Source organism: Pinus tabuliformis, chromosome 1_1, assembly GCF_031772625.1.
Source record: "Pinus tabuliformis cultivar Carrire ecotype Pingquan chromosome 1_1, CPIR1, whole genome shotgun sequence".
NCBI classification, from domain to species: Eukaryota; Viridiplantae; Streptophyta; class Pinopsida; order Pinales; family Pinaceae; genus Pinus; species Pinus tabuliformis.
The window spans coordinates 584,398,577-584,415,861 of record NC_142297.1 but is presented as its reverse complement, the minus strand read 5'-3'; the positions used below and the strand labels follow the sequence as shown (position 1 = coordinate 584,415,861).

At 38.8% G+C, this 17,285-nt stretch overlaps 1 protein-coding gene across 5 annotated transcripts in view; it reads left to right on the top strand.

The window, feature by feature from the left end:
- Window positions 1-17,285, top strand: part of LOC149214595 (phytyl ester synthase 1, chloroplastic-like) — a 417,560-nt gene that overhangs the window by 249,106 nt on the left and 151,169 nt on the right. For all 5 annotated transcript variants that reach the window (XM_089392341.1, XM_089392342.1, XM_089392345.1 and 2 more), the window contains exon 10: window positions 12,568-12,681. In XM_089392341.1, the coding sequence (XP_089248467.1) occupies window positions 12,568-12,681 (114 nt within the window). The remainder of the gene's footprint in view (window positions 1-12,567; window positions 12,682-17,285) is intronic.

The following is a 17,285-nucleotide window of genomic DNA, read 5'->3' as shown; positions in this document are numbered from 1 at the left end:
CTGATGGCTTGATTTTTGACTGATCTGCAAAGTATACTGCTCCATCAACATTGTCAGTGAAATCTTCAAAGAAATCTCTCCTATGAGTCATATGACAGGTTGCTCCTGAATCAAGCAACCAGTCATTTTTCGAAGAAGCAAGTGAAGCATTAAACAAATCTTCATTTACTCCAATGTTACATTGTGCCTCAATATAGTGAGCGGATTCAGGTGCTTTACCTTTGTCTGTGTCATCAGTTTTACCTTTCTGCTGATTTCTTCTCTGCTCAACCTTGTCCCATGGTAGCTTGCATGTAGAAGCATCATGTGATCCATTTCGTTTGCAGCGAATGCAATGCAGATCTGCCTTTTCTGCTTGAGGATGTCTGCCCCCCTGCCTCTGAAGTATCTTCCTCTTCCTCTTCGTCCACCTCTTCCTCTTGTAGAATCTTGAGCAGGATGCTTTTCTTTATGAGCAAGGCAAACAGTCTCTTCAGAAGATTCAGGGACTGTTTTCTTTCCAAAGGCTTTCTCTCTTTCAGCAAACTTTTTCACAAGAGTGTCAAAGGTTATATCTTTAAGATTTCCATTTGCTTGTAAAGACTCAAGATAGTTAGAGTAGGTAGGATAGAGTTCTTTGAGAAAGGCAATAAGAGAGATATCCAGCTCAACCTTAGTGGATTTAATATCATGCACTATAGACTTTATTTCAGATGCAAGAGTAAGAGGATCATTATTTTTCAGTTCAAGAGTGAAGAGTTTAATCATGAGCTGAACAACTTCAAGTGCAGAATGTGTATCATAGAGTTCTTTCAGCTTTTGTAAAGCTTCAAAGGCAGTGGAATAGGATGAAATATGACGACTTACTTCCTCATTTACAGATGCTGCGATCAATGCAAAGGCTTTGCTGTTCTTGTTTTCCCAAATGGTGAGTTCTTTGTCTGATGTGGGCTGCACAGGGTCTTTGTCTTCTTCACCGACACACACTCCTTTCCACAGCTCATTGTAGATAAGGGTGTGTTTTACCATCCGGGACCATTCAGAATAGTTCTCCTTGCCAGTGAGAACTATTCCGACCATAGAAATGATTGAATGCATTCTGTAAAAAAAAATATCTCTGCCAAAAACACTTCCTTTCAAATCCCTTTAATGTGTGACAGAAGGCATCAGAATTTCATTGAAATATTATAACACTTTGTGCTTCAATACAGCATAAAAACAAACTGTGCAAATGTTCTGACTGATATGACTTTGAATGCTTTGGAAACTGCTTATATAACCCCTTTTGAAAAACATAATCAAACAGAGGTGCAAAAGGCTCTCATTTCCAAACTTCGGCAGCTTGCAAAGGAATTTTCTGAGTCCCAATAACTTCATAAAACAACATATCACAAGCATACCATGTAGGAACGCATCAACAGGAACGCATCAAGCACAAGCAGCAGTTCAAATGGAACGCATCAGAGGAACTCATCAACACTTCAACACTTGAATATACTTCTGTCGTAGGAACGCATCAGAGGAACGAGGTCTTCAAAACGATTCCAAGAGCTCGGCTTCGTATGAGCAACGTCCAACGACCAAATCAGGGGAGTCCACAAATGTTTCCCATCGAATATTTCCCATCGCCCAAAAAACCAGTTTGATTCAGCATATACCAATTAAAATTAGCCAGATGAAATTGTGAAATTCGAAGACGCTGTGAAGCGAAAAGGCGGATAAACAACTCAGAAAATCTTACGCAGTTGTATGAAAGTTAGCTGAATCTCTCTTATGTGCAAACCCAACATCCGAGGGATACACTGAACGTGGACTCTATATATAGAAAACCTCGGAGCCGTGTACGAGTATAGACTGGTAATCTATTTGCAGCAGCAATCAGGATTGGCCTCGCTAATTTGAATTTGGGAAATTTGACGTGGTCTCAATGAAACGAAAACTCGCTATACTGCTACTGCTTCTAAATCGACTGAGGATTTTTACTTTGAACGAGTTTAATATTCCTTTAAAATCTGATTCGAATAATTCAAATACATTCAGAATGCCACACAGGTATGGACATGCTACAGGGTGTATAATCATGTAAATGGGAGCAACGTATAACAATTAAAATTGGGAGCGGATACCACCAATGTATGAGGGGACCGATGCTGGAGTGTATATGGGAGAGCAGCGTATAACCAGAAGCAACTGAGAAAAGAAAATGGTAAACCACGTATCACAGATTTGGTTGGGCAGCTAAATAACAAGAGAAGTCGGATATGCCATCATAAACAGTGATCCAAAAGAAGATGCTACAGAAAATGGAGCTTCAACGCAGCGTTCCAGGGAATACATGAACGCATCAACGCTCAGGTAAAAAAACACACATCAATTACTCATGGTCTGAGGGCGCAGTCTCTGGCAGTCAGAGAGCGCAGCGAATTCAGGTCAGAGGCGCAGCGAATTCAGGTCAGAGGGGTAGCGAATTCAGGCAAAGGCAGAGGCAGAGCCAGGGAATCACGCCAGAGCAGCTCTCAAGACAGGAGTTACTACTATTTTAGGGACTGGGACCTGAGCTCTGATACCATGTCAGGCCAGGGTAACTCCAGCAATTAATGAGCGCAAGACAGAACGGGTTGTTTTATTCATTTAGACAATTGTTATTTATACATATACAAAACGGATCAGTTCATCTTCTAGATGACTGTCCAACTTCACCTCATCCGTTTCGGATTAGGTGTCAACAAAGTCCTTGACTTCCGATTCTTCTTCAGTCTTGTTCTTCTTTGGTGGTCCTTCATCGACAACATTTGCTTGATCCTTATTCTTGGATTCTTAGGACAATGGCTTTCATAATGTCCCATCTTGTGGCAATTGTAACATTCAACCTTGGATAGATCCATTTTCTTCTTTGGTCCTTTGAACTTCTTGAAGGTTCCCTTCTTTTTGTGATGAGTAAAGTAAGCATTCGAGGTGTTTTCTTCTTCATTCTCCTTTTTGTTGTTTACCATTGATATTTTGGCTTCTTCTTGGCTACATGCATTCCACATTTGTTCAAATGTTGGCATATCCTTCCAACTGTTGAGTCTTGATGCAAAGGCACTCCAAGATTTAGGTAGTCCTAGAAGGGCAATAATTACGAGCTCCTTTTCTGGGACAACTTCATCTATTGCTTGGAGTTCATCCCTGATTCTAGATATTCTTATAAAGTATGATGAAATTGTATCATCATTTGTCATCTTAACAGTTATTAGTTCATTCTTGAGGCTTGCAATTTGACCTGTGTTCTTGATTGTGAATAACTTGGAGAGAGCATCATACATTTCTTGAGTGGAACTTACGTTGGATATGTATGGAATTAAGTTATCCTTAAATCCATCCACAATTAGATTCATAGCCATGATTTCAAGTTCTCTAAACTTCACTTTATCTGCATTACCTGATTCATCAGTAGGCTTCTTGACTCTTCCTTGAACAAGATCTAAGACTTTATTCTTTTCAAGAATGAGATCTATTCTCTTTTTCTAGGCCCTGTAGTTGGAGGCTCCTTCTAGTTTGTTCTCTGCCTTCATTGAGTTTGTCATGTTGATATCTTCTATTTCTAACCTTGAAACTCCTTATTCTCCTTTCAATAGATCTTCAGGCTACCTTTTTCCTTCCTTCTTTCACCTTAGCTCTGAAACCATGTTAGAAAATAAAAAAGGCAAAAATATTTTCTTATGTTGATAATTACTTGTGATATTCTTATGTTCTTATTAACTTTCTTATGTTCTTCTTTTATCTTTGTTTCATCAAGCAATTATCAAAAGCAAAACATGAAGATCAGGGACACCAAATGTAGGCAGACAACCAGGGCTAAAACCCCTATATAGGGGAAAACCCAGTCAATGAACTCTTCCTTCAGTAGATTCAAAAACAAGATGAGATAGACCAAGACTCTAGACCCACAAACCTTCCTCCTCCACCAAGTCAACCCTTCCTCCTTGTAAATATCCTTTTCTTAGTCTTCCAAATGTCAGCCCTTCAAAGTGCAGCTTCAATCCAAAACTTTGATCTAGCAACAGAATTTTCGGCCAAGCTACTCTAGAATTTCGGCTTCCCTCGCAACTGCAGAATTTCATGTGAAAAATTGGTTACCCGATTCCTACTGCATCAAATTGATGATATTTCTCCTATTTGTTAACTACTTGAACAAATTAATTGCAGTTTTCTACAACAATTATCGAAATACATACACTGCACCGTACACAAAATAAAATACTGTGGAAACTAAATACTGCACTGGAGAGAAATAAACACACACATCTACATGGTTGTTTTTGGACAATGTCCCTGGAAAAACCCACTGTGGAAAAATTGGTGCAACAGCTGAGGGTTTTAATTATTATGCAGTAGTAAATCTGAGTACAAATCGTAGGATGCCCAAACTGGCCATCCCATATAGAGAATAACTGGCAAAAAAGTTAGTGAGAAAAATCACACACTGATCCGGGAGATCCGACACTGATCAGGGGCTGGCTAGATGGCCCCACGTTGTAATGTTCCAAAATAAGAAAAACAATGATATGCAAGCAAATAGCAAATTTACACCACATTTTTTTTTAAAACAATTTAGTAAACACCCAAGACAATAAAAAATATGGAAGCAGCTAAGCCATTTTATTATAACTGGTGCAAGAGTACAAATATATGGAGGGAATACACTTGGGCTTGCCTTTTTTGGCAAGCAGAGCAATGCCCAGGTGAAGCAATGATAACCCAGAAACTGTCCAACTACTGCTCCGCGGTGCCCTAGCAAATCTGCCATGTCTGCTGCAAATATATGGCTGAAAACCCCACCACCGGTGCTCATAAAATTCTGCCAATTTATTTTTGAGGTCCTTGTCAAAAACCCAGAAAAACCCAGAAAAGGTTTGGCCTATCTCCAAGCCAAAGTCGAACCCATAAATGGTGCAAATTCCCCAACTACTAGCAATTCACCCTGCTATAAGAATGAGGATTTCATACCCAAATAGAACTCGAAAAATTCTGAAATGTTAACCATAAACTCCTCTCACAAAACCTCGAAAAACCCAGAAATGGTTTGGCCGGATTTTGAACTTCCAAAATCGGCCCCCAAAGGCCCTACACCCTCCAAAACTGCGAAAGAACACAAAATCCTCCTCAAACACTCCAGAAAAGTAGCAATCACCTCTACTAATGCTTTCCTTATCTTTCCTGACAAGGATCAACCTCAATCCTTGAGTCTCCACCTCCCATGTGTGCACAAAATGTTGCCTCTACGCTAGCCCAGGAAGTGTGAAATTCACATTGAATGGGAGTACTCTCCTCCAACTCCAAAACTCTCCAAAATGGCAACAAAATTCCTATGCCTCCTCTCCGAAAATTCTCCCGACCAAAACTCCTCCACAAGATGCCACAAACAAACTCGACCTCCCTTCACTGCGTCCTCCAGAAATACGCACCACCTGGAGATGGATGCAACTGCTGGAAACCACAATGAAATCCTCCTCCAGAAGAATGAAGATAAACCTCTCTAGGGTGGCACTCGAAGTCCCTCGAAGAAAGGGTGAGCTCTTTGCTTGAAGAACTCTTGCTAAACAACAAGTGACTCGACTAAGCAACTCGAGCAACCAAAGAGAAATTCGATATGCCAAAGATGAATGAAATGAAGAGAGGTTCCTTCCTTATATAAATTTCGTGGGCACTTTTCCCTCCAATTTTACCTCCATCATGGGCCATCACTTAACCACCTCCATGCAAATCGAACTAGGGAGTGTGTATTTCCCTAGTGTGGGTGGCCCCCATGTGTAATTTAACCATATCAAAATAACTTCTCCTAAGTCAAATCTCCTAATAAAATCAAATGGGCCCCGCTATCTCTAAAATTGGCCCCAAAATGCAATAATTAGTCTTGTTCCAAATTAATTTAGGAACGGACATGACACGCGCTGCCTCTACGCAACTTTTGTGTCAATCCTACGCAACTCTGCGTCACACTGGTTGGGCTCTACGTCACCTCCTCTATTGATCTCCTGCTATCTGGAAATTCAACCTTCTGGCCCTTCGGTCTCACACCTCGACTTCTAGCATTGGATCTCTACTCTCCTAGCTGGATTCTGAACTCCCTCTGAAGTTCTGCACTGCCTTTGCATGGCACTGTGCTGCCTCTCTGAACTGCTCTAAGCCTTCTTTGCTTTGCACTCTCTGGATATGGACAACTCTCCTCTGGACTACTACACTTGCCCCTTACTGCAAGAAGATCACTCGATCTCACTCAGGCAACCCAACGCTGCTACTCTAGAGAAATTTGATTTCTGATCTCTCACATTCGATATGTTCTCCAAGTTCCCATCGAACTCCTTATAATCCTGCGTTGGAGCTCCAACGACCAATACTAAAATATATTCAAGGGTTAAGATTAACTGGGAGTTGATCCTCGTCTTCTTCTAGAAGATTCACGCCTGATTTAATTAATACCCTTTAATTAACTAGATTTCCTAAGTTTAGACTTAGGGAACCATTTAAAAAAGTTAATTATTTTAATTAAACCATCTCTAGGTAGAATTTTCCCAAACAATTTCTGGGTATTGGAGAATGCATGTGTCTTAGCCTCTCTGCAAAATCTCAAGGTAAGAGGACATCCGATGCTATATAAATCAACATTTCAGCCTTCTAGCAAAACTCTAGAACTTCACATGTGAGATGAGAGAGAGAGAAATGGAATTCTTGACCTTGAAAGAGACCTTCTTCTTTGCCCTTATACTTGTCCTCTTCTTCCTTGGAATTTCACACTTTTCCAGCTACAATCTTCTGCAAATTGAACTTGCTTGACATCCACTCCAAATGAGGTCGAGTTGCTTCAATATATAGGCTTCTTGTGAGGTCGAATTACCCTGTTTGAGGCCGACTTGTCCTTCCTTGAGGCCAACTTGGTGGAGGAGGCCTAGAAGACCTAAAATATAATAAAATAAATTTCTTGTTTGACAAATAAATCCTAGGAAGAGTTCTTTACATTTTGACATGGACAAGGACCAATGTTACTTGGGAGCGGGAGCGGAAGCGGGGAGCGGGAGCGGAAGCGGGAGCGGGAGCGACCATTTTCAGAAGCTCCCGGTTTGGGAGCGAATCCCGGAGCGATTTTTTAAAAATATATATATTTTTTATATTTTTTAATTTTTGATACATATATGTCAACAAAAACATGTAGAATGATGAAATAGACATAAAAAACATAAAAAAACATAAATTGATCATTGAACCATATCACATCAATCATCTAGAAATTATAATCGTCATCAACCTTAGTAAAATTAAAATACATATTACAACTGCAACATATTGAGTCTTATAAATCATGATTCATCAAATTCAATATTAAAGTTTCAACTTCAAGCTTTCAGAATTGAAAATTCAATAACATTTATCATCATTGATCACCAAAGTAACAAGTTGTACTTGTAAGCCAAGTTTAACCATTACAAGAAGTAATATCGAAGATATTTCGAAGTCCTAACTTCTAACTGTTAACATGATATGAAATGTTAAAAATTTATAAAATGAAACATGAATAATGAGATGAAATGAAACAACTTTAGTCTTTCACAAAGCATCATATTCATAATTCACAATCATTACCAATGAGTTATAATTGCCAAGGCCCAACTTCAAACTTCAAATTTTCATTGTCACAGTGATATAATGTTTACAAAAAATATCATAATGTCATAATGATATGAAAGAGTCAAGAGTCAAGAGTCAAGGACTCAAAACTCAACACTGAACAGTTATGAAAACTAAAGTGACAAGTCTAATAGAAACTAAAAAAGACAAGTAAACTGTAAATCTACAAGTGGCCCTTGCCACGAGAGTCTCCAGGAGTATAAGTAGGTCGTGGTGGTCTTCTAGGAGTCTCCCGCCCAGACCGACGACCAGAACTAGAGCCTCCACGCGAGGGTGTCGATGGAGGTGGCGACAGCAATGGAACAAGACTCGGGCCCCGAGAACTGCTACTGGATGGTGGAGGTGGAGGTGGCATGGCTGCTGCAGCTGCTTCAGCTTCATCCCGTACAAGCTCCTCTTCTAGTTCTTCCATATGTACAATGCCATCCTCCAAATTGTCGTCCTCAGGGTGATTGTCCCAAATTTTATATGTGGGATCTTCATTAGCCCGATCACAGTAATGGCTCAACAACCTCAAGTTGTAGTGCACATAAACCAAGCTTTCTGCTCGGTTTTCGTTGAGCCTGTTTCTTTTCACATTATGTATATAACTGTAGGTGCTCCAACACCTCTCTGCAGAAGAAGAATTTACAACCTGTGAAAGAACTTTTATTGCCAATTTTCGCAAAAGTCCGTGGCCGCCATATGTTTCCCACCATGTGAGAGAATCAAATTTATCTTTGTCATCCATTGCATGGAAGTTACCATACAAACCACTGGCAGTGAAGTATCTGCCTATTTCAAGGCACACAGCTGCACATTCCTCCCTGTCAGGCACCAACTTTTCTAATGCTTCCAGATATTCTCTAGTTACCTCTCGATCTAAATGGGGTTTGGTCCTAACACCACCCCTGCTGCAGGTTTGCCCAACCAAGAATCTGAGTAGTATTTTGGCGTAAGGATATACGCCAAGCAATGTAGTGGAAGGTTAAGCCTATTCCACCGTTCACACACACAATCATGAATCAGTTTGTACAAGTCGGGATCTCTGTTATGAACAATGTCTTTTATTTCCCCCAACATGGTATCCATTTGCTCATACACCTCGCCAATCACTGGTTTGTCTGTATCTGCAAACCGAATCATGTTATAAATTGGCTTGGTGAAATCCAATACCTGTCTCACAGTTGTCCAAAACTGCCCATCAAGAGCAGCCTCCTCCACCGTTTCAAAACCTGCAATGTCAGCTACATTTGTAGCCCTTTCCTTTAACACCTGCCAATGTGGACTTGATACCATGCTAGCTAATGCCTCTCTTACCTTCAAAAGGCGCCTGAAGGTGAGGTAATAGCTACCAAATCTAGTCCTCGCAATCTTCAGCAACTCCAATCTCGAGTGACTGCGGAAAAGGCCATGGGTATTGCTATGATTTGTAATAAATTTTATCATTTTTTTTCCTTTCTTGTACAAATCACCAATCCATTGGTATTGTTCATTTTTGTTTTTGACAATATCATGCAACAGAAGGTTCAATGTGTGAACCAAACATCCAGACCAAAATATGTTCGGGTATTTATCCTCAATAATTGCTCCCGCTGCCTTACAATTAGGAGCATTATCAGTGATGACTTGGATGACATTGTATGGGCCAATACGCTCAATTGTTTCAAGCAATGCTTCTGCAATGTTGATAGCGGTCTTGAACTTGTCTGAGTAATCATGTGCAGCTAGAAAGATGGGACCACTTCGGGACACAACAAGAACACTTATCAATGGCTTGCCTTTTACATTTGTCCATCCATCAGATACAATGGACACCCCATTGTCAGTCCAAGAACTTTTCATTTTATTCAAAGAATGTGATATTTTTGCTTTTTCATGATCAAGGCCAACAGTTCTTGCCTTGTCATACCCAGGGCTCTTGTATCCTTTAGGGGCATCATTTATGGCAGAAACCATTTCGTGCCAATAAGGTGAGTGTAGAACATTGAATGGTATCCCACATGCATAGAGGAACCTGTAAACTTTTGAATCCATATCATTCCTACACCCCTCATCAAGGAAATCTGATATGGTTCTACGGCGTAAAGATGATGACCCTGTGTATCCACTGCCTTGGGAGGATGCTGAAGGAGTTCTTTGTGAGCTTGGTTCAAAGAAACCCCTTGATCTTTTTGCTCTGTATTGGGCGTCCTCCTCTTCCTTTATGTATTTGGCTCTATCTGCTGTTGACACCGTGTTACAAGTTTTGATTCCTATTTGTTTCTCTCCATCCCATGGCCTTTTCCCGCAGAGGTGTCTTCTAGCATGGGTGTATGAGCCTGTGTAATCAGTGTTGCAATGGGGGCAATGAAATTTAGTGGTTCCACCCCCTCTCCCTGTTTCAGCCCTGTGAACATATTTCCACAATGGAGTTTGGTCTTGTTTAGTTTTTTGACCCTCATGTTCACCCTCCTCCACATCCTCCTCACTGGGGTTTTCACCCATTTGACTTCCTCCGGCTTCTTCATCCACCTCTTCAGTTTCAGGCCCCCTCCGTTTCCTACTCTCCACCACCATAATAACCAGAAAGGGGACCAGGAAGAGGAAAATGCCAATGAAAATCCTCAGGTCCATCGTGTTTGATGTTTGTAGGGTTTGAGTCTTGAATCTGCAAATTAATTTAGTTTATTGGGATTAATTCATTTAATTTATTAATTTAATTTAAATTAATGATCTTTAAACTCAAACAGGTAAATTAAACTAACCAAATTAACTACCTAACCAGCTAAACTAACTAAATGATTAAGTTACTTACCTCTGCAAGCTTGCTCCTCGCTCCTTGGCACTTGCTCCTCGCTCCTCAGCTCTTGCTCCTTGCTCCTCAGCTCTTGCTCCTTGCTCCTTTGCTCTTGCTCAGCTCTCAATCTCAAGCTCAATGAAGTTGAAATGATTTTTTTTTGGCCCATTGGGCTTATAAACAAAAAAAAATTAGTTAAATTTTTTTAATTTTTCGGGTCCGGTGGAATTTTTTTCCACCGAACCGCTCCCGGCCGGTTAAAAATCGCTCCTGGAGCATTTTTTAATGCCCGGGAGCGATCAGGGAGCGATCGCTCCCCGATTTCTCCCGGGCATTAAAAAGCGCTCCGGGAGCTCGGGAGCGATCGCTCCCTGAAACGCTCCCTATCAGAGCAGGGAGCGTAAATTTTTTTAAGGGAGCACGCTCCCGAAAATCGCTCCCGTTCGGGAGCGATTTTGGGAGCGCGCTCCCGACCCGCTCCCGCCCGGAGCGCGCTTCGGGAGCGGGTTCGAAGGGGGGGGGGGGGCTCCCCCGCAACACTGACAAGGACACTTGACATAAACCCTAGAAGCCTTCAATGGAGGCTTTGACCTAAAAATAGTTGACCCAAGCATGAAACCCATCCTTTAATAAGTCAATTTAATAATAATAAATTTTCATTTTCTTTCTTTTGACAAATACATTATATTGAGTCACTTAAATACATTTATGAAGACTGAACCTAGTTACATTGTTCAACAATTCCAAGCACTCTCAAACCCTCTAGCATGTAGAACTGAAGGAAATGTACCCCCTTCTCTACTTTGTAGTCCCACTTCCCTTCTAGGGCTCCAACACAGGTTGACTAGAAAGTATCAGAGTTATGGCTCAAGTAACTCCAATTGTTATAATGGAGGCTCTAGACACCCTCTAGGCCTCACACTAAGGGAAACCTATCCGAGACAATCTCTCTCCAGGGATTCAACCTTTTGCAAGGAAACACAAGGATAGATGTTCACCCAAATCCACTTGGGATTCATATGGTTTTACAAGTTAGTAGGGTGGCTCACACCCACATACCATAGCAAAAATCACAAAGGATGATAGAATGATGGATTCCTCACTATGCCCAAACTTTATATATGCATGCTCACTTTTTGGCGATTAGAACTCAATGAAATATTTTCCCACCACTTGGGAACTCATCCCACAACTTGGGAACATAGGATATATTTATGCATTAAGACTTAGGCTACAACTCAAGATTAATTTAATATAATTGGCTCAAACCCCTTTTTTTAGCCCTTTTCCTTAAACCCCTAGCTCCTTTTCCCTCTAATGGAGTCCTAGCACCCCATACTCTTTTGTTTGACTCGGTCTGCGACCATGATATATTTTATTAGTATGAGTGTGATTACAATGTACAATTCTAAGCTCATTCACCTTTTAGCATACAGGTTCTTTAACCTAATATCTCAAAGGCACTTTGGCAAATGCATAAATACATGGCAGTCCAGCGCAAAAACCATATTGGCTCACCACCCTATATAACATATGTAAATATACAATGTGGGGATTAACCTATGGATGTTACATTCCCCATAAGGGGAATTTTGAGGTAGAAAATGGGCCTTAAAACAAAAAATGTACTAACAAAATCAATTTTAAAAGAATCAATAAAATTCAAGATGATGATATCATCCCTAGGAATAAATATTTTGGAGGGCAAAGCAAGAAATTTTTTTTTTTTTTAAATTGTATTTTCAGCTTATCTCCTTGTAAGTTTACTTAAATGTTGAGCATAGGAATCGGTTGGATGGAGATTTAAATTTTGCATCCAATGAGTACCCATTCTGCATACATTTGAGTAGATACACACCAGAAAATATTGAAAATACATGGAAGAAAATACAAGAAAAATTTATATTTTATTTTTTATTTCTTTTCCTTTAAAATTTCATAACTCTTATTTTATTATTTTTCTTAGGAGGCTCATTTTAGACATCAAAATTTCCGAAGTGCTCCCCCTTATTTATGTATTGTCCTCAATCCATTTTCATTCCTCTTATGAAAATATTGTTATTCTACAAAGTAATTCAAGCTATTAATCTTTTCATTTTTCCTATTTTAGTGATAGGAATCTTAATAAAATACTTGTATAAACTTCTGCCTCCTTGATTATTTAGGGTGAACAATATAAGCTCTTTTGGCCTGAGAAGGCAGAGTTTGTCCGAATGGCAGCTAGGTTCGAGGCCACTATTATTCCATTCGGCATTGTGGGGGAAGATGATATTGCTGAGGTTTGTTCTCTTACTGGACCATTGAAATTATTACTGGGGATAAATGTTTGGAATGTTATTATTCATCTTCCTTCTGTAATCGGTTATTGTTTCTTCATTTTAATCTGTTTAATTATTGATTTTTGAATTATAAATCAGTTTGTTTGATTATCTCAAGAAAGTGCGATATGGTGATGTGATATTTATGTCTTATTGTGGACATATTTGGATTATCCATAGCAATAACGAACATAGACACACTTAAATGTTCAATCCAAAAAAAACAATCCAATGCCTATAGGAAAAGGCACATTCAATGTATACAATCCATTTACAATTCTAGAGAGGAACTTGTAAGACCGTAATGCAAGAAGCTGTTTGGCATGGCTGAATTGGATATTGTTTTTGTAAACCACAAATTTCATTCAGATTCAAAGAAACTTTTACAATTTAACTACAAAACAAGTTTCAAACAAATACTATTCTGCCTAGTCAAACCTTAATACGAAATTGTAATTACAGTGTTGGATTAGTTGCAAACTTTTGGCAGTGGAACTATGAGTAAAGGAGACTGATAGAAAGGAAAAAGTGCTAGTGAATACCATCTTGGCAGCTCAATCTCTTCTATTATATGCATTCCCTTCTGAAAGATCGTTGTTATGAAGAATAAAGGCAAAGGTATAGCCACAGGGAAGGATCTCCTTGTGTTGTTTATTTAGGTGAACATACCAAAATATTGATTCCTGTTTATGTGTTACGTAACGTGTGTTTTATGAAGATAAGCACAAGGTTATGCTTGATCTTTACTGAACCTTAATACAAAACTAATAGTAAATCAATGAATCATCAAGAACTAGATATCCTCAACTGAACCACTTCTCGATGCATCAACAAATAAACACACATTCAATCAACAACAAAATGATACCATATTTTCACGTTGTTTACAAATCTTGCTGTGAATATGGTTACAAAGCTTGATATTTAAACAAACTCAACACAGCAAGTAGTTAGCCTAAACTTTTCCAGAATGACCATCTACCTCTAGTATTGCCTGAGAACATAAATTATTTAATAATACATGGGGGCTCGATATAACCTGAGGGACATCTAGCTACTCACAATTTTCACACAAACTCTACCCATTCAAATTGGTTTGTAAGTAATTGTAAGAACTAATAACCTATAATATATTATATAACCTTCCCCTTTTGATGATATCAAAGTGGACAGGTACTTCTGCATAGGCTAGATGTCAAGCATGCAAAAATGGTCAAAGACTCTAGCTACTTGCTCATGTTGAGTAAGTGACTTATATGATTTCTTTCCTAACTTAGAAAAAACACATTAATTAAATTAAATTAATGTTGCCCATTGGGTTAAAGTTTTCTAAGGAAAAGTGATTTAATCACTTTAGTGAATTATAACTATTCTCTATCATGGATCTAAGTGGTTTAGGTTTTAATCCTAGCCATCCATCACTTTGGAGATTGAGGGTTAGGGTTTTGGCTCAATGATAATTATAAAAGAGAGCCTAAGGGAGGAGAAAGACGCATTGAATCATTGAGAGAACAAATTTTTCAAGTGGAGTGAGAGACTCAAGGCTAAAGAGAAGGAAGAGTTGCAGCATGGCAATTCCAGCGAGAGAATTTTGAAGGGACCGAGATATTGGAGAGAGAAGGCCAAGTTTGTAGAGAAGATGAAACTCAACTTGGAGTGTTGTGCATTGGGCTGTATGGCCTAGGTGAAGGGTGAGTTATTTTTCCATTGTGCAGGCCACTGTTGATAATATCGGCGATATTTGAAAATATCGCGTTATTTTCAGCAAAACGATATATCGCTGAGAAAATATCGGCAAAATATCGCAATATTTTGAAAATATCGGCTATGTTTAAAAATTTGAAAAAAATATTTTTTATGCTTGCCGATATTTGCCGATATTTTGCCGATATTTTTGCCAATATTGCCGATAAGATGTTTTCTAGACCCTCGCCGATATTTTGCCGATACCGATATTTCCAACACTGGTGCAGGCCATACAGGGCTAGGAGAGAGGAGACCAAATTGCTGGTTGGAGAAACCTATTTTTCCAAGGGCCAAAAATTTCTAGGAGGCCGAGTTTTCAGAGGGCTGAAGCCTCTAGGGGGCAGAGATTTCCAGGTTCCATTTTGCTGTATAATTTCTGTATTTCTCTAAGGGCCATTTTCCCTGTTAAGGGAGCCCTTATTTTTCATAAGCAAATTAATGAGGGATAAATTGGAGGGAAAATATTTCTGCTGTGTTTGTGATTGATTTTTCAGTTGTGTTTCTATTGCAAATATTTTTATAAGTTAAAATACCAATGTATTTTTATTCAGCATTTTTTCAGAAAATAATTTATTTGGGTGAATAAATTTTCTGAGCATAAAATAAATTGCTAGGAATTTAGTTCAGATTTGGTATTGGAAAAGTAACACCCCTAGTGTGTTTTGCTGGAGCTGCCTTGTGGCAACCAAAATGATATAAGAGAACACACAATGGTTGAACAAACTTTGTTAGAGCCAAAATGTTGTTGCATAACTCCAGAAGTGTGTAGTTTAGCGGCAGATAGCAACTTGATCAGGCTTGTAACAACATAGAGAGCTAGGTTCAATACCCCCAAATGGGTGCATATGAGGCCAAGTACAAGCCCTAGGTGATTTCAATGGCATAGAGATGGTCCTCATAGTGAAACAGCTTAGCTGAAGGGCAACTCTAAGTTATTGTAAACAACATTTCCCCCCTAAAAAACAAATTGCTGCATAAGAAGTAATAAATTGGTACACAATATTCTAAAGCTTGTGCTTATTACCATATGAGAAAGAGAAATGACAACTAGACATCAATGCCCTTCTTTTGGCAACAGAAACAGAGTTTACTATTCCAATGAAGGATGTCTAGTAGCTGTACACCACATATATTGGTCACTAGTAGAGTAACCAGGCTAAAATAGGTAGGTCGGGTAGGAAAATGTCTAGAATTTAGATAATATTAAACCAATATAGATCCATCTTAAACCTGGATCTATCAAGCACTAAGAGGGATCAAATTCCTAAGGTGTAGATTTTTTTTATCATTTAATTCCATGTTATGTATTAATTGCTTCATATTAAAGAATAAAAAAATTTACACTTCAAGAAATTTGATAAGTTTGATCCCTCTTGGTCTTTGCTATATCCGAGTTTAAGATGGATCTATGATGGTTTATTTTTTTAGATGTTATCATGTACATATGTATATATGCAGTTCTTTATTTCTTGGTTATCACGTAATGTAACATTATGTAGCAACCTCTCCCCATATTCGCTGTAGAGCACCTCCCTACTCTTGGTGCATCATTTTTTTTAATCAAAATTAGCTTTTTATTTATCAAAACAATCAAGAAAAGTACAACGCTAGTCTACAGTAATAAAAAGGCTATTGTTAAACAGAATGTTCAAACAAGGCATCTGGCAAAAAATTGGCGGGGTTGTCAATTCAGAAAATTAGTAAAATTCAGTAAAATGGAGAAAATTGGATACACATAAATTGGTTCCGTTATAAGCAAATCAATTCTATCACATCTTGATAATCATACTTGTCAAAGGCTTCACAAAGCTCCTTAACAAGTTAATAGAGTGAATGGATAGAAGCAGCAGGTAACATATGACATCATTTCTTAATGCGACCTTCAAATGTGAAGGTGAACAACCTGACCATGACATATTTACAATGTATTCCATTAAAGAGACAAAAATGCAAAAATTGAAAGAAGTGTTTGAGGACAGTTAGTTCACTCTCGCCATCAAACTTAAATTGAGACAAGTTATGAATAATTTCCACGGGGATGGTAAGATCAAGCTCTTTAGAAAAATATCCTGAGATTATGATTTGGGAAAGAGCCATTTAGGATAAGAGATTCAAAATAGACTCAATGGGCACAACTTGTCATCTGGCCCTTCTTCTAGCGCCAGAATGTTGACGGTGCTAGATACCGCCAACATACAAGGGGTCTCTCCGATGTGAAGTTCCAATTAGACCTCACACCATTTGGAGTAGGAGCCCCATCTGGAGTATCGACTCGACCACCATAAAACAAATGTTCATTTTGGTTTCAATAGATAACATAAGAGATTGTATACATAGACTTTGAACAAGCAAGTGGACATTATGAAACACCAATTGAAATATGTAAAAGGAGACTTTCACGAGGGGAGAGACAAAAGTGAGCCTCTAGAAGGAAAGTAATAGCACTAACCTAAGAGAGACATACGGGAGCATAAAAAGGTTCATTAGCAAAATAGTTCACATAACGATGTTAAAGCGAATACAACACACATTCAACAAGATGAGTATCGAAGCCACCGAAATAGTTTAATTTTTCTAGTACATATGAACACAACATATATTGTAAACATCCCGAGAATAGTGTTAAAACATTTGCGATACATACATGAAAATGTGTTGGCTCATAGAGCTTCAATTAGGTGAACAATCCAAGTACATAGTTACAATGATGAGACACTAGTTCCAATAGTGGAACATTAAGTCACTTCTTGCTTCTCCAAAGAATAGTTTTCTCTCCTATGCCAAGTAGAGAAGCCAAGACTAGCTCTCCAAAGCTTAAG